This window comes from Astyanax mexicanus, chromosome 25, assembly GCF_023375975.1.
Source record: "Astyanax mexicanus isolate ESR-SI-001 chromosome 25, AstMex3_surface, whole genome shotgun sequence".
NCBI classification, from domain to species: domain Eukaryota; kingdom Metazoa; phylum Chordata; class Actinopteri; order Characiformes; family Acestrorhamphidae; genus Astyanax; species Astyanax mexicanus.
Genome location: NC_064432.1, coordinates 24,453,685 through 24,475,858, shown reverse-complemented (window position 1 = coordinate 24,475,858; position 22,174 = coordinate 24,453,685). Strand labels below are relative to the sequence as shown.

Below are 22,174 nucleotides of genomic sequence, written 5' to 3'. Positions count from 1 at the left end.
TTGGATGGATAGATGAATGCATGGATGGATAGATGCTTGGATGGATAGATAGATAAATGCTTGGAAAGATAGATAAATGCTTGAATTGATGGATAAATGCTTGGATTGATAGATGGATGCATGAATGCATAGATGCATGGATGGATAGGTGCTTGGATGGATAGATGGATTTTTTTATGGATAGATAAATGCTTGGATGAATAGATGGTTGATTGGATGGATAGATGGTTGCTTGGATGGATAGATGCATGGATGGATAGATGGATGCATGGATGGATAGATGCTTGGATGGATAGGTGCTTGGATGGATAGATGGATTTTTTATGGATAGATAAATGCTTGGATGAATAGATGGATTCTTGGATGGATAGATGGATGCATGGATGGATAGATGCTTGGATGGATAGATGCTTGGATGGATAGATGCTTGGATGGATAGATGCATGGATGGATAGGTGCTTGGATGGATGGATGCATGGATGGATAGATGCTTGGATGGATAGGTGCTTGGATGGATAGATGGATTTTTTTATGGATAGATAAATGCTTGGACGAATAGATGGATGCTTGGACGAATAGATGGATGCTTGGACGAATAGATGGATGCTTGGACGAATAGATGGATGCTTGGATGGATAGGTGCTTGCATGGATAGATGGATTCTTGGATAGATAGACACTTGGATGGATAGATAAATGCTTGGATTGATAGATGGATGCTTGGATGAATAGATACTTTGATAGATAGACACTTGGATGGATAGATAGATACTTGAATCAGTACGTACTTGAGTATATAGATACTTGAATGGATAGATGCTTGGATTGATGGAAAGATATTTAGATAGATACATGGATAGAGAGATACTTGAATGGGTAGATATCTGGATAGATAATTGGATGCTTGGATGGATACATGGATGGATGGGTTAATGGATAGATATGTGGATAGGCACTTGTCTACATTGGTTGGATGTATAGATGGATACTTGGGTAGAAGAATAGGTTCATTAATAGATAGATAGATTGATAATTTATTGATCCTGAAGGAAAAAAATGAATATATTGTTTAAAATGCAGAAATATGATATAATAAAAGTGAATGCAGGAAATAAATAAGCTCTCTAGTAAATTGTGCAGTTGGATGGTTACAGTAAGCTGTTAAGATATGCACTACAATATGCTATAAAAATAGGTTGTAAATCATAATAACAGAATTGATCACAGTAGGATAAAATATTGTAATTTTTGCAGGCTGATTTTTTAGAGTGCCATATAAAATATTGATTAAAATGCGGAATAAAATGAGATCAGGGAATATTTTGGATGCTGTCAGTCGTTCTGTTGGCAGCAGTGCAGTGGCTCAGTCTCTATAACCATCAATGCGGGAGTGACTTGCAGCTTTATAACCCCGCCTCCTGGTGGGCGTGGCCTCCGGCGAAGGCCTGTCGTTGGTTTAGAGTCTGTAACTCACAGTGAGTGGTTTACAGACGTAGGGGTTATTGTTAATTTGTGAGTTATGGAGAGTTGTGTATGAGGGATTATATAGATGTCTGCTGCAGTCATGCATTATTCGCGATGCTACCGCCCCCAGGTTTATTTTAGTGCGTACAGTAATTTAATAAAGTCTTTTGAGCGACAGTTATCACTTTAGCGTTAGTGAGTCTCTCACAGTCTCCGCTAATTCATAAACGCAGCGCACTTAATTAAATCACTGCTACAGTAGTTACACCCAGCAGCGTTTACTGAAGCTTTTTTTTTTTTCTCAGAAACGTGAAAAACGTCACGTTTAACCCAAAAACACAGGCCGAGCTGTGAGTGAGAGTGATTGGGTAACTGTAAAGTTAAAAAGTTCACAGTAGTAGAATTATTGACAAGAGAAGACAGACAGATGGATGGGCAGACAGACCAAACAAACTGGCAGAAAAGATGAATGGATAAAGATACTTTCTAATGAATATATGGATGTACAGACAGATAGACAGGCGGGTATACAGACATATGTAAGGAAAAATAGACAGACAGATGGATTTACAGATGTATGAATGGATGGACACATTCTCAAAAAAAAACAGACCATCAGAAAAGATGGATAGAAAGACAGAAAGAGAAATAGAAATACAGATGGATGGACCAATAGATTAGGAGACAGACTGATATATGGACCTATGGATGCATACACAGACAGATAGGTGGCTTGAAAGACAGACAGACTGACAGATTAATTAAGAAATAGGCTAATGTAAGGACCTATAGACGTATATACAGACAGACAGTTTGCTAAACAAATGGACAGACATAAATACAGATGGATATATGGACCAATGGATTAAGAGATACTGACTGATATATGGACCTATATACAGACAGACAGACAGACAGACAGAAATACAGACAAATACAGTATATGGACAGGGAGACAGACCAATATATGGACCTGTTAAGGTATATACAGGCAGACAGATGGATATAGATGGACAGAAGAATGGATGAAGAGACGGCGAGACAAACTAATATATGGACCTGTGTTCACATATAAAGGCAGACAGACAAATAGAAAGTCAGACAGAAATCCAGACGAAGTATATGGACAGGGAGACAGACTAATATACGGACCTATGTCTGTATATACAGACAGACAGACAGACAGATGGATAAAAAAAAGACAGAGACAGAAATATAGATTGATATATGGTTGGAAGGATGGATGGAGAGACAGACAGACTGATATATGGATCTATGGATGTTTGTACAGCTGGATATACAAACAGACAGATAGATATAGGAATAAATGGATGAGGCAATGTACAGATGGATGGTCAGACAGACTAAAACAGACTGGTAGAATGGATAGAATGGATAGAATATATCGAAAGACAGACAGATGAAGATCCATGTCATCTGCTGGTGTTGATCCACTGTGTTTTATTATCAAGTCTAAAGTCAGTGCAGTTTTGTTTTCCCGCAAAATCTTACAGCACTTCATATCTTACAGCTTCCCTCTGCTACTGACAACTTTTATAGAGATGCAGATTTCATTTTCCAGCAGGACTTGGCCAATTGGTCTTATATAATATTCAAATTTTCTGAGACACTGATTTTTTTTTATTATTTTTTTTTTTTATTGACTGTAAGCCATGATCATAATCAACAATAAAAGAAATATAAAAGCTTTAAATAGATCACTCTGTGTTTAATACATCTATATAATCAATGAATGTTACGTTTTCAATGATATTTTTATATGTTGAGATGCACTAGTATATGGATAAATGGAGACAGACAGGAAAGAAGTCAGTGTGAAAATAGAAATAGGAAGTTTTGTATTGGTCTGTTATTAATGAAACTATGTTGAAGTTGAAGAACAGTAGTAATATGGAGATGCTGTAGGAGGTTTGTGTTAGGGTCCGGTGCCGCCGGCTGCAGTAAAGCCCGGTTTGACCTGGTTTTAGAGCTGGCTGTGTAAAGGCGATGCGGTGCCAGGGCTCGGACACGCTCTGACAGGATGCTTTGGCCGGGGTCTTGGCGTCTGATTGGCTGAGACACTGCGTGACATCAGCGTTACAGCGGTAATGGGGTAAAAATGTGGGTATGGAATAAAATCAGATAGGAAACAAAGAGCAGTGTGACTCCGCCGCCGGAGAGAGAGAGGCAGGATGAATAGCCGCTTCATCGGCGTGATTGACGGATGCGGTGCAGATAACGGGGAGCCGGGACCCCTCGCTCCGGACCCTCGTCCTGAAATAAGGGCCCAGTTTACAGCGTTCATTACAGATCAGTCAGATAATTATCATTAAATCTCCTTTAATGTGCAAAACTGACCTTTTCCTCTGACTTTTCCTACAATTTCGGTTTGTTTCATTCGAAATAAAGGGAACCTTTTTGTGAGAGCCAACATTTTACAGCGTAGAAAGTCCTGTATGAAGTTAATTTTACATATAATTACTAAATTTGCTAACAAAAGTTTAAGAATTAAAAGGAAAAATTAGTATTTTTGGGAATTTTCTCTGGATTTTTTGTAGATTTTGCTGCTAAAACCTTTTGCTTGTGAGTTTTAGCACATTTTTCACTGGTGGGCGGGGCTTAGAATGAGGCATTCATCTTGAATATCCATTGGTCACCTGATTTTAGACTGACAGGTACACTGAAACCTGTAAATGTCTGAGGAATAGCCACACCCAACACGCCAGCTTTGATGCATTTCCAAACATGACACAACCACTTTGTTCCAATACACAGCAGTTAAACTGAATTTCTGCACTGAAAAGTTAAAGAATTATTACTATATGGTTAGTTTTTATGGCGAATTCTCATATTTCCATATTATTAAACAAACTAATTAAGCAGAAGCAAACAATAGATTCCAGAAATAAAAGACTTTAGCAGCAAAATCCAGAGATAATTTACAAAAACACAAAAAAATCAAGAGTAAATCCACAAAAACTCCAGAGAAAATCCACAAAAGTAAAAACGTCCAGAGAAATTCCTCAAAAACACAAAAAATCCAGAGAAATTTTACAAAAAGAAATCCAGAGAAAATCCACAAAATTGAAAATGTCCACAAAAATACAAAAAATCTAGAGAAACTTCACAAAAACACAAAACAAAATCAACAAAAGTACAAACGTCTGGAACAAATTTACACAAAAAATCCAGAGAATATAAAAAAAAAAGATTTCTAGGACAATATATCTTCTATATATAGTAAAAAATTGTAATATGAAGGTAATTAATAAAGGCCTACACTAGATCATTTATTCCTGATTATATTTGGGGGGGGTGGAGCCTCTGACTTTTGGCTCTCAAAGTTAAAGTCGGCTTCTTATTTGGCAGCTTCTTATTTAGTTTTACGTTCCACCTTAAATGATGCAGAAGTTACAAGGCTGCGGTGCATTTTTAAGGTGGAATGTAAATAACATGATAGAAAAATGTAATCTAGGCCTGATTTTGGCTCAGATGCTCACAACCACAACCGATTGATGCATGTCTAATCTAATGTACTGTAAATTTCTTTTCTTTCCTCTGGTGTAAAGGGAGCTCCCGGAGAGCCTGGTCCTATAGGAACACCTGGTCTACAGGTAAGACATCAGCTTCTATACTTTATATCTAAATGTACAATCAGTTCTGCATCAACACCACACGCTAGTTTAGTTTTATTATTTTTATTAGGGTTATGTGTGGGTCATGTGACCCGTAGCTGTTTTAGAGGAGCTGCAGTGTAATTTATCATTATTTAATATATCTGTACCTGGGTCAGTTCATCAGTTAATTATCTGTGCTGTACTGCAGAAGCTCATCAGTGACCCGACATGATCAGATTTACCCCTGATCTACTGTAACGTGAGGAGCTGCTCCGTACAAGAGTACCAGAACTCCTCATATTTACAATACTGAAGCGCTAATTCTTTACTCTCCAGGAAACACCTGGAGAAAACCTCTAGTGGTGTAAAATAACAGGGTGGTAAATATTGTAACAGGGTTGTAATTAACACTGTTGTAAATATTGTAACAGGGCTTTAAATAGCAGGGTTGTAGGTATTGCTCCAGGGTTGTAATTATTCTAGCAGGGCGATAAATATTGTAACAGGGCGATAATTATTGTAACAGAGTTGTAAATATTTTAAGAGGGTTGTAAGTATTATAACAGGGTTATAATTCCTGTAACAGCATTATTAGTATTGTAACAGGGTTGTAAATACTGTAACAGGGTCGTAGATATTGCTCCAGGGTTGAAATTCCTGTTACAGGGTTGTAAAAAAAAATTATAAGTATTGTAACAGGGCTGTGAATATTGTAACAGGGTTGTAAATAAGGTTAAAAGTATTGTAATAGGGTTGTAAATAAGATTATAATTGTTGTAACAGGATTGTGAATATTGTACCAGGGTTGTAATTGTTGTAACAGGGTTGTAAATATTGTAACAGGGTTGTAATTAACAGGTTGTAAATATTGTAAAAGGGTAGTAAATATTGTGAGAGGATGGTAATTAACAGGTTGTAAATATTGTAACAGGGTGGTAATTATTGGGGTTTTAAATATTGTAACAGGGTTGTAATTCCTGTAACAGTGTTGTGGGCATTGTAACAGGGTTGTAAATACTGTAACAGTGTTGTGGGTATTGTAACAGGGTTGTAAAAACTGTAACAGGGTTGTAAATACTGTAACAGTGTTGTGGGTATTGTAACAGGGTTGTAAATACTGTAACAGTGTTGTGGGTATTGTAACAGGGTTGTAAAAACTGTAACAGGGTTGTAAATACTGTAACAGTGTTGTGGGTATTGTAACAGGGTTGTAAAAACTGTAACAGGGTTGTGGGTATTGTAACAGGGTTGTAATTACTGTAACAGTGTTGTGGGTATTGTAACAGGGTTGTAAATACTGTAACAGTGTTGTGGGTATTGTAACAGGGTTGTAAAAACTGTAACAGGGTTGTAAATACTGTAACAGTGTTGTGGGTATTGTAACAGGGTTGTAATTACTGTAACAGTGTTGTGGGTATTGTAACAGGGTTGTAAATACTGTAACAGTGTTGTGGGTATTGTAACAGGGTTGTAAAAACTGTAACAGGGTTGTAAATACTGTAACAGTGTTGTGGGTATTGTAACAGGGTTGTAAATACTGTAACAGGGTTGTAAATAATGTAACAGTGTTGTGGGTATTGTAACAGGGTTGTAAATACTGTAACAGTGTTGTGGGTATTGTAACAGGGTTGTAATTACTGTAACAGTGTTGTGGGTATTGTAACAGGGTTGTAAATACTGTAACAGGGTTGTAAATACTGTAACAGTGTTGTAAATACTGTAACAGGGTTGTAAATACTGTAACAGGGTTGTAAATACTGTAACAGTGTTGTGGGTATTGTAACAGGGTTGTAAATACTGTAACAGTGTTGTAAATACTGTAACAGGGTTGTAAATACTGTAACAGGGTTGTAAATACTGTAACAGGGTTGTAAATACTGTAACAGTGTTGTGGGTATTGTAACAGGGTTGTAAATACTGTAACAGTGTTGTAAATACTGTAACAGTGTTGTGGGTATTGTAACAGGGTTGTAAATACTGTAACAGGGTTGTAAATACTGTAACAGGGTTGTAAATACTGTAACAGGGTTGTAAATACTGTAACAGTGTTGTGGGTATTGTAACAGGGTTGTAAATACTGTAACAGGGTTGTAAATACTGTAACAGGGTTGTAAATACTGTAACAGTGTTGTGGGTATTGTAACAGGGTTGTAAATACTGTAACAGTGTTGTGGGTATTGTAACAGGGTTGTAAATACTGTAACAGTGTTGTGGGTATTGTAACAGGGTTGTAAATACTGTAACAGTGTGGTAAATATGGTTCTAAAACTGCATCTGAAGGTTTTAAATCCTCACTAAGTGAAGTTGAGGCTTTCTGTTAGGTTTAGTTGGATGATTGCTGTGAGGATTTGATTGCAGGGTTGAATCTGAAGGCAGTGATTGGCGTGTAACGCGGGGTGTTTGGGCGCTCAGTGCAGATGTGTAGAGTTTCAGTGAGCGTCATGCTCTATTTAAAGCTGTTGAGACAGTGCGGATGCTGAGTCAGCAGTGCTGGTGGTGAGTGCTATACGTATCGAGTTTGTATCCAGTGTTTGCTGGTGTTTATGTAAAGGAATCCGTGGTGTTTTTGATCTTTAGCTCCTCCTCTCTGAACATCTGTATGTTTGAAGTGCTGAGCGAGTGGAAAGTCTGGAGAAGTGTTTCCTGGCGTGAGCTCAGTGGCATTCGCTCACAGTGGCACTCGGGACTGCTCCGTTACCCGGCCGGATCCGGTTCCACGGGGCTCTGAGCGCCTGCCACTCAGCCTATCAGCAGCCACGCCCCCTGCCATTCTGCTCTTTAATGTTGCAGGTTATATATTTTACATTAGAGCATAAATCTCAGACGTTCTGTAGATGATACAGTAGAGCTAAACAAACACCTTGCCATTAAGGTTAAGGATAGAAATCCTATGGTGTCTCTTGATAAAGATTATATAAAGATACTCAATGAATCAGAAAATGGTTGTAAATGGTTGTATTGTATTGTAACAGGGTTGTAAATATTGTAACAAGGTTGAAAGTAAGGTTGTAAGTATTGAAACAGGGTTGGGAATATTGTAACAGGGTTGGGAATAATGTTATAAGTATTGTAACAGGGTTGTGAGTATTGTAACAGGGTTGTTAATAAGGTTGAAAATATTGTAACAGGGTTGTAAATAAGGTTGTAAATTGTGTAACAGGGTTGTAAGCATTGTAACAGGGTTGTAGTTAACAGGGTGATGCATATTGTAACAGGGTTGTAAATATTGTAACAGTATTGTAATTAACAGATTAGTAAATAGGCTTGTAAAACTGCATGTGAGCATTTTATATCCAAATTAACTATATATATATATATATGGATAGATAGATAGATAGATAGATAGATGAATAGTGGGTGGGGCTAACCTACTCTTTCATTGTCTTGTAAACTGGTTCATTGGCTGGTTCATGTGCTATTCTCATAATCTCATTAACAACAGTTAGTTTCAAGTCCATTGTAATGCAGGGTTTAAAAGGGTTTAGATAAATAATGTGTAATAATTTGTATGGAAAATGCCATTTTTACGGAACCTTGGACGTAGGACTACAATCTTTGGTGAAATTGTGGTCAGAAACGCAAAAATTGATGCAAACAATTCAGATGTTCAACCACTGAACGACTAAAGCCATGGTTATAAAACTTTTGACTGGTAGCTTAATGCATAAAGACGTAAATTCTACCTGTTTGAGGTGTAGCGCAGGGTTCCTCTCTAAGGATCAGGATAATGAAGTGGCTCGGTCATCAGGAACATAACTGTAAGTCAGGCTAGCCGTGTTCTGTTTATGAATTACCTCGTAAATATCGACCGCCTGAACCGGAGCTTCATACGTTAGAGCTCCAGTAGAGCCTTAACGAAATAACCAGTCAACCACTGGCTGATTTTACTCTTACACCTTTTATCGATCCGGCAATCCCACTCTAATTCAGTCCACCAGTCAGCGTCTGGCGGGGGACGGTATTTATATGAGGAGGTGAATCAGATACAGTATTGTTCTCTGAGCTTTTGAGGAGCATAACATTTATCATACTGGTCCCAAATCAGCAGATCTTTCACATCTGTCCAACATTTGGGGGTTGGCAAGTGTTTTAGTGCTTTAAAGTGCTGCCATTACGATCAAAAGATCATAGCTTGTTTGAATCCCGGTTCGAATCCCGGTCATGCAGCTTTCCATCAGCTGCCGGAGCCCTGAGAGAGCACAGTTGGTCTTGCTCTCTCTTTCTGGGTGGGTACAGTAGATGGCGCTCTTTCTTCTCATCACTGCTAGGGTGATGTGGATCAGCACAAGGCTGCATCTGTGAGCTGATGTATCAGAGACGAGTCGCTGTGCTTTCCTCCGAGCGTTAGCGCTGTGATGCTACTTGGCAATGCTGCATCAGCAGCAGTTTAAAAAAGAGGCAGAGTCTGACTTCACATGTATCGGAGGAGGCGTGTGCTAGTCTTCACCTACCTTGAGTTGAGACATCACAAGTGATGGGGAGAAAATTAGAAATAAAATGATAAAACGTAGTCCCAACAAATGGACTATTCAAACAATCTCATTGGAAAACGCTTGGTACAATAGTAGCTTTTGGTGTTTGGTTTTAAAATTCTAGCTTTAGCTTCTGCTCTTAGGCTCAAAATCCTGGTTCTAGATCTAGGTTTTGTATCCGTCATGAATCCAAAACCAAAGCTTTGCTAAATGTAGTCCAGAAATGTCAGTACAGTGCATTTTGTACTCTTGGTGGACTGTGAAATATTTAAATACATTAAAGTCATTTTTGTTGGTAAAAGTCTCCAATTATCTGCAAAGTTAATGCTCTAGAGGCTTCATCAATACAAGGCTGAAAGTCCTTATCGAAATGTTGTCCTTTCCATCACTTTGGAGAACTTTAACAGTTTTTTCATCATCTTGGAGAACTTTCAGCCCATTGGTTGATCTCTTGGACATATTCTCGCTCTTAAAATCACCTTTTTTGTTCTGCTGTATTATGTTGCATCAGCATAAAAGTTGTGTTTAGGTGAAAATGGGGGCTTACGAGATTTATGGATCTCACCAGGGTTTTAAATCAGCTTTTGCTCTCAACCAACCTGGCCCATACAGTCCCTAAAGGAGTCATTGGAGAACATTTTTGTTACAGAGATCCTGGGGGTCCTAAGAAACACTTAAATGGGAAAACCTGAAGACTGTGATTCGGCCTTTCTGATTTTCCTGGTTCAGAACTGTAAAGGCTTCATCAGCAAGACGTTACAGATCAATTGCTCTCCAGTTCCCAACACCCTACTGATCAACCCTCAACCGGTTCACCCTGATCGTAGACCAGCACTGACAGAAGGCTCCATCAATAAAGACACAGTCCTTTCTGTTGCATTAGACCTGTAAAATGACCTCAAATTACCTTAAAAAACTTCGAAAAACCCAAAGAATTGTAATGTAGTCTTTCTGATTTTCCTGGTTCAGAGCTCTGAAGGCTTCATCAGTACAGGTCCAGAGTTCGATTGCCCAACACCCTACTGATCAATTTTTTTTGAGAACTTTCAGCCCATTGGTTCACCTTTGGTGTTTGTTTTAATGCATTATGTTGCATCAGACCTCTAATGACATTAGAAAGCTTTCAAAAAACCCAAAGAATGTGATTCGGTCTTTCTGATTTTCCTGGTTCAGAGCTCTGAAGGCTTCGTTAGTACAGAACCGAAAGTCCTTATCTAAATGTAGTCCTTTCCATCACTTTGGAGAACTTGGACTTCAGTGTGTTCTGCATCAATCAGAAGCTTGTTTGGCTTGTTTCAATTACCCAACACCCTACTGATCAACCCTCACCTGTGATTAACAGTGATTTAACCTGATCGTAGATCAGTGCTCTGAAGGCTCCATCCATAAAGACACAGTCCTTTACTTTTAGAGAACTTTTAGCCCATTGGTTCTTCTCTTGGACATGACCTATTTTGTTTTGCTGTATTATGTTCCATCAGACCTCTATAATGACCTCAAATTACCTTAAAAAGACCTTGAAAAACCCAAAGATTGTGATTCAATCTTTAGATTTTCCTGCTTCAGAGCTCTGAAGGCTTCATCAGTACAAGGCCAGAGTTTCTTATCTAAGAATAGTCCTTTCCATCACTTTATCACTTTGGAGAAATTGGAGTTTAGTGTGTGTTGCATCAACCGGAAGCTTGTTTGACTTTTTCGATTAGATTACCCATCACCCTACTGATCAACCCTCAACCTGTGATTAATGGCGATTCAACCTGATCGTAGACAAGCGCTCGGAAGGTTCATCAATAAAGACACAGTCCTTTACTTTTGGAGAACTTTCAGCTCATTGGTTCATCTCTTGGCTTTTGTTTTAATGTATTATGTTGCATCAGACCTCAAAAATGACCTCAAATGACATTAAAAACTTCGAAAAACCCAAAGAATTGTAATGTAGTCTTTCGGATTTTCCTGTTTTAGAGCTCTAAAGGCTTCATCAGTACAGGTCCAGAGTTCGATTACCCAACACCCTACTGATCAACCCTCAACCTGTGATTAACAGCGATTCAACCTGTTCGTAGACCAGCGCTCTGAAGGCTCCATCAATAAAGACGCAGTTCTTTCCTTTTGGAGAACTTCAGGACAGGTTCTTGCTCATCGAGTCACTCTGGTAAATTAGTGCCATCTCTGGCGGTAAGCTTGGCGAGGGCATTCGTCTGCAGCTGATATAATTCACTATTAATAGGCTGTTCAGTCAGACGCTTAACTAAGACAAACGACCGCGTTCAGAACGAGTCCATTCAGAACTTACTCTACAGACCTTTTCTCTCTCTCTCTCTCTATTCTTTGTCATTCGTTCTCTCTCTCTCCCTCCCTCAACCCGTCTCTCTCTCTCCCTCTCTCTTTTCTCGCCGGCGGGGCAAATGTGTCACACCTAACAAGGCCTGCTGTAAATTTAGCCTGTCGATACGCGTCAGGCCTCATCCATCAGCCGCCGCCGCCACCCTTTATTTCTTTCCTTCGTTTTCAATTCCACATTATCCCCCTCAACAATTGCCCCCACCATCCTCCCTGTTTTTCACTTTGCTCCAGCGAGTGTCTCGACTTTGCCCGAGGCCGTCCTAACCTCCTATCTCCAATCAGATCCAGCGCACTCGCGGCCGGAGGGACTAAAGCGATGAAGACTCCTAATCCCGGCTATGACCGAAGAGGATCAGGAAAATATGTGTGTTGGGAAGGTTGGGGAGGCGGGGTTCTGGGTTCCTGAGGGTTTCTGAGGGTTTCTAAAGGGTTGGTGGGGGGTTGGGTAGAGCTCGGTGGGTGGCAATGTTTCTCACCGCTAATGACACATCTGTCTAAAGTGCTGTCACGATTTGAAAAAGACGTAAATCACAGTTTGAGAGCTCTACTGCATGGTCTCGCCAAACTGGACTCAATGCATGTTGTTCACTGCATTAGTTGAACAATTGTTTGATAATGTTTAAGGTCTTTTAAGTAGAGGTTCTAGCACGAATGCGTATGGCTTGACACACTTACCAGATACATGCAGTTAACAAAACCTAGCAACCTAGCAAAGAGATAAAACCAGAACCTTACCAGTGTCATAAACCAAAAGCCTTTTTAGAGCTTTTGAGGCATTGCAAGGACTTTTGTGTTTTTTTGAGATTTTGTAGGTCTTTGTAGGTCTTTTTGAGGTCTTTGTAGGTCTTTTTGAGGTCTTTTGGGGGTCTTTTGAGATCTTTGTAGGTCTTTGTAGGTCTTTTTGAGGTCTTTTTGATGTCTTTTGAGGTCTTTGTAGGTATTTGTAGGTCTTTTTGAGATCTTTGTATGTCTTTTTGAGGTCTTTTGAGATCTTTGTATGTTTTTTGAGGTCTTTTGAGATCTTTGTAGGTCTTTTTGAGGTCTTCTGAGATCTTTGTAGGTCTTTGTGTGTCTTTTTGCGGTCTTTTTGAGGTTTTTCATAGACTTTTGAGGTCTTTTAAGGTCTTTGGAGGTTTTCAAGCTCTTTCGAGGCCTTTCTATTGTGTCAGATTAATTTAATTATTTTAGGAAAAGTAGTGGGTTCAGGGAAACATTCTGACTATATTTTATTTTTAAGGGCGAGCAGCTGTAGGTAGGAGTGTGTAATAGCGTGGATACCATGATTGATGTATACAGCTTTGGAAAAAAAAAATGAAGAGAGCACTTCAGTTTTTGAATCAGTTTCTCTGATTTTGCTATTTATAGGTTTATGTTTGAGTAAAATAAACATTGTTGTTTTATTCTATAAGATGCAGAGCTTTCAGACCTCAAATAATGCAAAGAAAACAAGTTCATATTCATAAAGTTTTAAGAGTTCAGAAATCAATATTTGGTGGAATAACCCTGATTTTTAATCACAGTTTTCATGCATCTTACCATCATGTTCTCCTCCACCAGTCTTACACACTGCTTTTGGATAACTTTATGCTGCTTTACTCCTGGTGCAAAAATTCAAGCAGTTCAGCTTAGTTTGATGGCTGTATTTCTATATTAAAGTGATTTTGTAGTTTGAATGAATGTATTTTTGTTCTTTTTTATTTGTTTCTTTTTTTCTTAGTGAAATCTCTGGAAATTAACTCAGATTTTGTGTGTCTTCTTTCTCCTCAGGGTCTGAAAGGAGACCCCGGGCCTGGGGGTCCACCTGGTCCTAAAGGTGATAAAGTAAGTGTCCCTGCGAGCGAAACTGACCTGTAATGTCTTTATTCACAGAGAGAAAGAGAGAGAGATCAGACGTCTCTCAACACTGTCTGTATTTTTAATCAGAGGCCACGCCTGCCCTCGGTATTAATGAATGATTTATCTGTGGGTCAGGTGGGACGTCTCGTCACGAACGCACCACCTGATCTCACCGCTCCACAGACCTGCGGCCGCTTCTGTAAACACAGTTGTTGCTTGTGTTTAACGTAATGTAATCTCTGAACACGTACGCCGTGACTGAACCCGATCCCTGCTGCCTCGTTAGAGATGCACTGCACCGACACGCCACATGCACAGCAATCACTGTCCTCTGTACCATGACTTTTGACAGGTCATCTGACTTTTGACATATCCACCACATCTCCTGACTTTTGCCACCCTTTCTCTAAATTATGACACAACTCATGACTTTTGCCACATCCCATGACATTTGCTATATCCTGGGATTTCTACCACATGCCATGATTTTGTCACATCCCTCGACTTTTACTGTGTCCCGTGACTTTTGCCACGTCCAGTGACTTTTGCCACGTCCCATGACTTTACCTACCTTTCTTTAGCTTTAACCATGTTCCATGACTTTTGCCACATCCCGCCCGCCACGTCCTGTGACTTTTGCTGCATCCCTCAACTTTTACCTTATCCCGTGACTTTTGCCCATCCTGTGACTTTTGCCCCATCCTTTGATTGCCCTATCTTGTGTCTTTTGCCACATCCCAAGACTTTTGGCAAGTTCCTTGACTTTTGCCACCTCCCTCAATTTTAATCATGTCCCATGACTTTTGCAGCATCCCTCAACTTTTGCCATGTCCCAAGATTCTCATTTCCCATGATTTTTGCCACATCCCATGACTTTTTGCTTCATTCTGTGACTTTTACCACATCCCGTAACTTTTGCCACCTCCCTCAACTTTAAGTTACTTTTGCCCAATTCTGGGATTTTTGCCACATCCCGTGACTTTTGCCACATTCCTTAACTTTTGCCACATCCCTCCACCTTAACCTTATCCCGTGACTTTTGCCACATCCTATTTTTTAATAGGACTTTTAACATTTAAAGTAATATTCCTAAAACTAAAAATTAAAACATTGACAAAAGTGATGTTGCAGTTACATTACCAGAACATTTAAAAAACATTAAATAAACACATTCAAAGAACATCCAGAAAGCTTAAAGGTAACTGTAACGTTCTAATGAAAATGTTCTACTAGTCAGACATTGTTAGGTGTGTTTCCACGGACAGTTCTAGCCAGAAGCAGCCGGTCACCATCATCGTTTTTTTTTTTTTTTTTTTTTTTTTTTTTTTTTTTTTTTTTTTTTTTTTTTTTTGCACAAGCCGATACATTTCCTGTGATTCCCAGTTAGTTTCCATACCCCTGCAGGTATGCTGGAAGCTACAGTATCTCTCCGCTCCTGTTGCCGTGTGTGCGGTTATGTGGTTGGTTCAGTTCACTTGTAGTGTTGCTTTTCTTAACATCAGTGAATCACAATTCGATCTACGGTTTGGATGTTTGGAGTTTTTGTGTGTGAAAACAAACCAAAACAGGTCAGAATCTGTGTTTGGTGAGGATATATGTGTGTGGTCACGGTTTCCTCGGAGCAGGAAGTGTGAATTCGGCTCTTAGCGGAGATTAAACGGATGTGCGTTTGACGTTAAACACTGTCCATACGGCGCTCCCGCAGATCTCTATCCCTCTGTTAACATTACGAAGCTTTTACAGCGCGAGTGTTTGAGTGGGTCTGGTTTGTGTTAAAGCCACTCGTATATCATAACGCCGGCACCGCGGCGGAGAGTGCTTCTACTTCCTGTCCGGCGGATTGACTGGATTCCGCTCGGGGAAATCTCTCGGAACGACTGTTACGAGCAAAAAGTGATATTTCACTACTATTGACCTTTACGTTTTAACGTACGAGGCGACTGTTCTCTGCTCTCCAGAGCAAGAAATCAGAAACGCCCGGCGACATTCTGTCAAAATATGGAGAATATGATACCTTGTTTCCTGATGAGTGCCAGTTTCTTCATTTCATCATGTTGATGCATTACATTTTCTTGAAATTCTTCTTTTTGCATATACCTGTAACTCTACCTCTTCACTACTTTACTTTAACTGATGCTCTCAAACACTTTATTAAGAGACAAGAAACTCAAGTATTTATTAACTCTTGATGAGTTCAGCACAGCTGTTAACTGAACGCCTGAATTCCAGGAGACTCTAAAACTCATAAAGCTGACTGAGAAAATCCAGCAGAGATGTTCAAAGCTCTCTTTTTAACAATTTTTTTTATACAAACAAAGTTTTTATTTATAGTTTGGGTGAATTTAGTGTTAATCTACAATGCAGAACATTTAACATCATGAAAAAATACTGAATTAAAGGTGTATACAAACTTTTAAGTGGTACTGTAAGTTGAATAAAACAGTATTTTAAGTTAAAGTAGATTCAACATGGAGGATTTTTTTATGCAAAGTTGAACCTAACAATTTTTGTCTTCCCAACTTTAAAAAAAAGAAAAAACTTTTTCTTCAGTATAGAATACTAAATTATTTACATTAGATATACTTCTAATTATGTTTTGCATCATTGCATCATCTGTACTGTTTAAGAACTGTCTAATCAGCTTTCTGCATTTGGTTGAATTTGATATACAATAGTGACCTAGTGACACTGGAAGCCATACATGCCCATACTACCACCACCATGTTTCACAGGGGATGTGGTTTGGTTCCAAATACAAAATACACACCTGGAATTATCTCCAGATCTTTTACCTGCTTAACTGATGATAAATTAATGAGAAAATATCTCATCCAGTCCATAAAATAGCTTTTGAGAATAGCTTTTAATTTGTCCGATTACTTTTAAACCCCGGAAATGGTTGTAATTCCTAAACATTTAATTGGATATTTTTGTTCAACTCAAAAAATTTACATTTCAACTGCGTTTTGTTCGTTTCATTTCATGAACATTGTGACACTGTCCAAATCCTTATAATACGCCTAACTGTATTTCTGGGTGCATTCCTAGCAAATATCGATATCATACATACATACATGATAATATAGGCTAATGAATCATAGCTGGTAGTAGCTGGTCTAGGATTCACGTCTAGTAGTGTGGGCAGTTCCCCTGTTATTATGGAAGCTACAGTATCTATCTGCTCCTGTTGCTGTGTGTGCGGTTATGTATTTGGATCTGTTAACTTATGGTGTTTCTTCCTTTTTAATCAGTGGCATCTCCGCTATCTCTCTCTGAGGTATTTCTTAATTCAGAATAATAATCTGATTCACTTCTATTTAATCTCCTTTCTATTCCTGGTTACATTTCTAGCCAATATCAATATCATACATGTATGATAATAAAGGCTAATCGATCAAATCAGTAATTTCTCTTGGCCTACATAGTCATGGAAAGCTCTAGAAATCTAGAAATATCTGAAACACAGTTCGAGAAGAAGTGCGCACTCATTAATGATGACTTTTTGGAACACCTCCCGATCTCACAGTGTAGAATTATCTCTACATGGTCTCTGGTTGCCCTGTATTTCTGAATGGAACACAGCACAGCTGCTTTGATGATCTATTTCCATTCGTTCTCTAAGAAGTTTTTTCTCTCTGTTTTACAGGGAGATACTGGCCTCCCGGGTCCATCAGGGCTTTCTGTAAGTATTACTTTTCACTGTTCGCCGCTTTACTGTTCAATAAAAGCATTAATGGCCTGTCGCTTAAGCTCCCTGTGTAGCGAATAAAGCAGAGAAACGAAGCTGTGGTGCCATTTGATCTGAATATTGGTCTTTATAGTGATATTTGAAGAGGTTAAACCAGAATACAGAGTATTTACTGAACCGTAAGGGGTGGATTAATACTGTTCACCAATCTTTTTTTAGGTCTGATACTGATGCCGATAAAAAACTGCAACCTTAAGTACTGTATCTGCCGCTAATAGTATACAAGGCTTGGGTTCTACGATCATTAAAAACCTTGAAAAGTCATGGAATTTTAAAATAGCAATTTCCAGGCCTGGATAAACTTTGGAAAAATAAAATTTCCAAAATGTTTTGGAAAAGTCATGGAATTTTGGTCTAAAAATCTTTGAGTTTCTGTTTATCAATAGAAAAAATGTATTTTGAGCTAAAAAAAAAAAATACATCAGCTCAAAGTTAATTCGGAAATTTAGCCAAACACAATAGAGCTCTCAGGATCTGACACACATTGTATTATTAAAAAATGTCTTTCTGATTAATTTTAGGCCTAATATAATCAATTTCAATTATAGTTTTAGTTTGTTTGGTTTTATAGTCCATGTCTGCACTGTTTAAAAAATCACTTACCCTGCATTTATGAAAGCTACAGTATCTGTCCGCTCCTGTTGCTGTGTGTGCGGTTACATATTTGGTTCAGTTCACTTAAGGTGTTGCTTCCCTTTCCATCAATGATTATTATATCATAATTATCCATCATCCAGTAATAGGTAATGTCGATACAATTGATGTGATTTGGCGGCGCGTGCACACGCTGCGGCTTACCCTGTCTTCCTGTCCTGTCCTGTTTTCCCCTTGTATGTTATTGTATGGATGGGTTGATGGCTAATTTCGCTGGTACTTGTGACCATGTGACAATAAAGGCAATTCTGATTCTGATTCTGATCTGATTTGTGTTCACACATACAGCTCCTCAGATAATGTCCGAATTGATTAACTTTTGCCACATTTGGGTGACTTCTAACATTAAAAGTAACATTCCCAAAACTAAACAATTAAAAGTGGCGTTGCAGCAACGTCACCAGAACGTTTAAAGGGATAAGTAAAAAACGTTGGTAAAGCATCCAGACAGCTTCAAGATTTAGAAAATCAATATTAAACTACCAATTAAACATTGTCCGCTCCTGTTGCCTTGTGTGCGGTTACGTGTTTGGTTCAGTTCACTTATGGATTTTGCTTTCCTTTCCATCAGTGATTATTATCATCCATGAATTATTCATTATCCGGTTATCTAGTTCGGGACATTTTCCAGAAAATATATTGTGTTCTCTTGGCAGGATAAAGTTTGGGTAATGTTCGGGTGATGCTTATGAAGTTCTGGCTTTCTCTGCGTGTCTAAAAGTGGTTTAATAGCTTCCTCAGTGCTCATAAAGTACAGCAGGAGGTGCTGATCTACTGTAGCTTCAGCAGTTTGAGTGTCTTCATCTCAGATAATCAGCAGCATCTCTGAAACTAAACGTTTGATACGCATGATCTCTGATTTACGACGGACAGACAGACGTTTACGCCGGATTGTCGTGAATGCAGAAATGACCTCATGCTGCAGAACATCTGTCTGCGCAGCCGTGCAGCAGATGTGCAGGTGGTCAGAGCGGCGGTCCTCTCCGTATTAACTGCCCAGTACGCGTGACTGGGCGAGGGGAAGCTGGAGCTCTGTAAGGTGACCCTGTAACCCCATTATTTACAGGGTTCTTTACAGGGTTATGAGGACCAACCACAGGCCATGAGAGAGCAGGACTGCACCAAAGCCTGGGAAACAAGCAGCTGAAGAGAGAACCTATCACACTGCAGGACTGCACTGGTCAGAAGTTTTAGAACACCCCGTTTTTTTTAGTAGTCCAGTGGTTGTGCTGTATGGTTTAGGCCAGTATTTTTGGGAAATATGTGACATATGTCACTTTAATCTGTGAATCTGAAATTTTCTATTATAATTTGGGCCCGTTCTATAATTAGTAGAGAGTAGTTTAGGGAGTATAGTCTAATATAGGGTAGTATAGGGGACTGTAGGGTACTATGGGGAGTATAGGGAAGTATAAGGGACTGTAGGGTAGTGTAGGGAAGTGTGGGGGGGTATGGGGAAATATAGGAGAGTGTAGGGTAGTATAGGGGACTGTAGGGTACTATGGGGAGTATAGGGAAGTATAAGGGACTGTAGGGTAGTGTAGGGAAGTGTGGGGGGGTATGGGGAAATATAGGAGAGTGTAGGGTAGTATAGGGGACTGTAGGGTACTATGGGGAGTATAGGGAAGTATAAGGGACTGTAGGGTAGTGTAGGGAAGTGTGGGGGGGTATGGGGAAATATAGGAGAGTGTAGGGTAGTATAGGGGACTGTAGGGTACTATGGGGAGTATAGGGTAGTATAAGGGACTGTAGGGTAGTGTAGGGAAGTGTGGGGGGGTATGGGGAAATATAGGAGAGTGTAGGGTAGTATAGGGGACTGTAGGGTACTATGGGGAGTATAGGGTAGTATAAGGGACTGTAGGGTAGTGTAGGGAAGTGTGGGGGGGTATGGGGAAATATAGGAGAGTGTAGGGTAGAAAGGGGAACTGTAAGGTAGTATAGGGGAGTGTAGAGTAGTATAGGGGAGTGTAGTAGGGTAGTATAGAGAATGTAGGGGTAGTATGTGGGGATTATGGAGTAGTCTAGGAGAGTGTAGGGTTGCATAGGGGAGTGTAGGTAGTATAGGGGACTGTAGGGTAGCTTGGTAGAGGGTAGGGTAGAATAGATGAGTGTAGGGTAGAATAATGGAATATAGGGTAGTAAAGGGTACAAAAAGGTAGTATGGGGGAGTATAGGGTAGTAGAGGGGACTGTAAGGTAGTATAGGGGACTGTAGGGTAGTATAGGGCAGTGTAGAGTAGTATAGGGGACTGTAGGGTAGCATGGGAGAGGGTAGGATAGAATAGATGAGTGTAGGGTAGTATAGGAGAGTGTAGGGTGATGTAGGATAATGTAGGGTAGTATAGGGGAGTGTAGGGTAGTATATGAGACTGTAGGGTAGTATAGGGGAGTATAGGGTAGTAGAGGGGACTGTAAGGTAGTATAGGGGACTGTAGGGTAGTATAGGGCAGTGTAGAGTAGTATAGGGGACTGTAGGGTAGCATGGGAGAGGGTAGGATAGAATAGATGAGTGTAGGTTAGTATAGGAGAGTGTAGGGTGATGTAGGATAATGTAGGGTAGTATAGGGGAGTGTAGGGTAGTATATGAGACTGTAGGGTAGTATAGGGGACTGTATGGTAGTGTAGGGGACTGTAGGATAGTTTAGGAGAGTGTAGTATGGTTTTTGGTATGCTAATACTTTTGTTCATTAGCGTATTTGTAGTGCAAACAAAGCTTCCCCTCCCTGTGAGCCTAGCTCAGCTAGCGCTAACACGTAATGCTACGCTACTGATCGGAAAGTTCTGAAAGTTCTCTGAAGTTTCTGGACAAACAGCATCACAGGAAAAAGCAAAGCAAGGACGTCCAAATCGAGCCGCTAGCTCTCGTTAGCAGAGGGACACCTGCTACCAGGGGACTGTAGCGTCTGCGGAGTTTACCGCAGGAGGCTAGCTAATTAGCCTGCGCCTCATGAGGGGAAATACAGATGCTGTTTCTGATCAGGCACTGTGGTGGGCATGGGTTCGGTACTGTACGGAACTGTGGCACGTCCTGCCGCTTCCTGCCGTGTGTACAGTTCCTAAGCCTGTCGGAATTGTACCACAGTGGAACGTGTACTGTATTTACTCATGCTAATTTTACATTTATGAGGCTGAGCGGAGATACCAGGGATTCGCACAGCAGCTTCAAAAGTGCCGACAGCATGCTTCAGTGCGTCCCCGGTGATGCTGTATGAAATAGAAGTTAATAATGCATTGTTTTTTGTACCACATGACCGCTTTTCTCCAGAGCTTTGTCGCTAACAGTTAGCATTTTAATTGTAACCATGCAGTGATTTGCAATTATTTTTATGGCTGTAAGGTATAAGCAAAAGGCCTGCAACCAGAGACTCTACCTTTTATGAGTTCACACTCTGGTGTGCCATTTTGTGCTAGTTTGTGACCTTAAGCTCAGACGTACTAAAGGTTCTGCAGCAGGACAGTGACTACCCTACTACACTCCCCTATACTACCCTACACTCCCCTATACTACCATACACTCCCCTATAGTACCCTACAGTCCCCTATACTACCCTACACTTCTCTATACTGCTCTGCACTCCCCTTTTTTACTCTACACTACAATCACCTCTAGTGCCATACACTCCCCTATACTACCCTACTACACTCCCCTATACTACCCTACACTCCCCTATACTACCCTACTACACTCCCCTATACTGCTCCACACTCCCCTATACAACCCTACACTCCCATGTACTACCCTACACTCCCCTATAGTACCCTACACTCCCCTATACTACCCCACACTCCCCTATACTACCCTACAATTCCCTATACTACCCTACAATTCCCTATACAACCCTACACTCCCATGTACTAACCTACACTCCCTATAGTACCCTACACTCCCCTATACTACCCTACAATTCCCTATACTACCCTACAATTCCCTATACAACCCTACACTCCCATGTACTAACCTACACTCCCTATAGTACCCTACACTCCCCTATACTACCCTACAATTCCCTATACTACCCTACAATTCCCTATACTACCCTAC

At 39.9% G+C, this 22,174-nt stretch overlaps 1 protein-coding gene across 4 annotated transcripts in view; it reads left to right on the top strand.

The window, feature by feature from the left end:
* The window catches only part of LOC103037411 (collagen alpha-1(XIX) chain), a 199,858-nt gene that overhangs the window by 53,669 nt on the left and 124,015 nt on the right, over positions 1-22,174 (top strand). For all 4 annotated transcript variants that reach the window (XM_049472167.1, XM_049472166.1, XM_049472164.1 and 1 more), the window contains 3 exons: positions 5,033-5,077; positions 13,663-13,716; positions 17,378-17,413. In XM_049472167.1, coding sequence (XP_049328124.1) covers positions 5,033-5,077; positions 13,663-13,716; positions 17,378-17,413 — 135 coding nt within the window. The remainder of the gene's footprint in view (positions 1-5,032; positions 5,078-13,662; positions 13,717-17,377; positions 17,414-22,174) is intronic.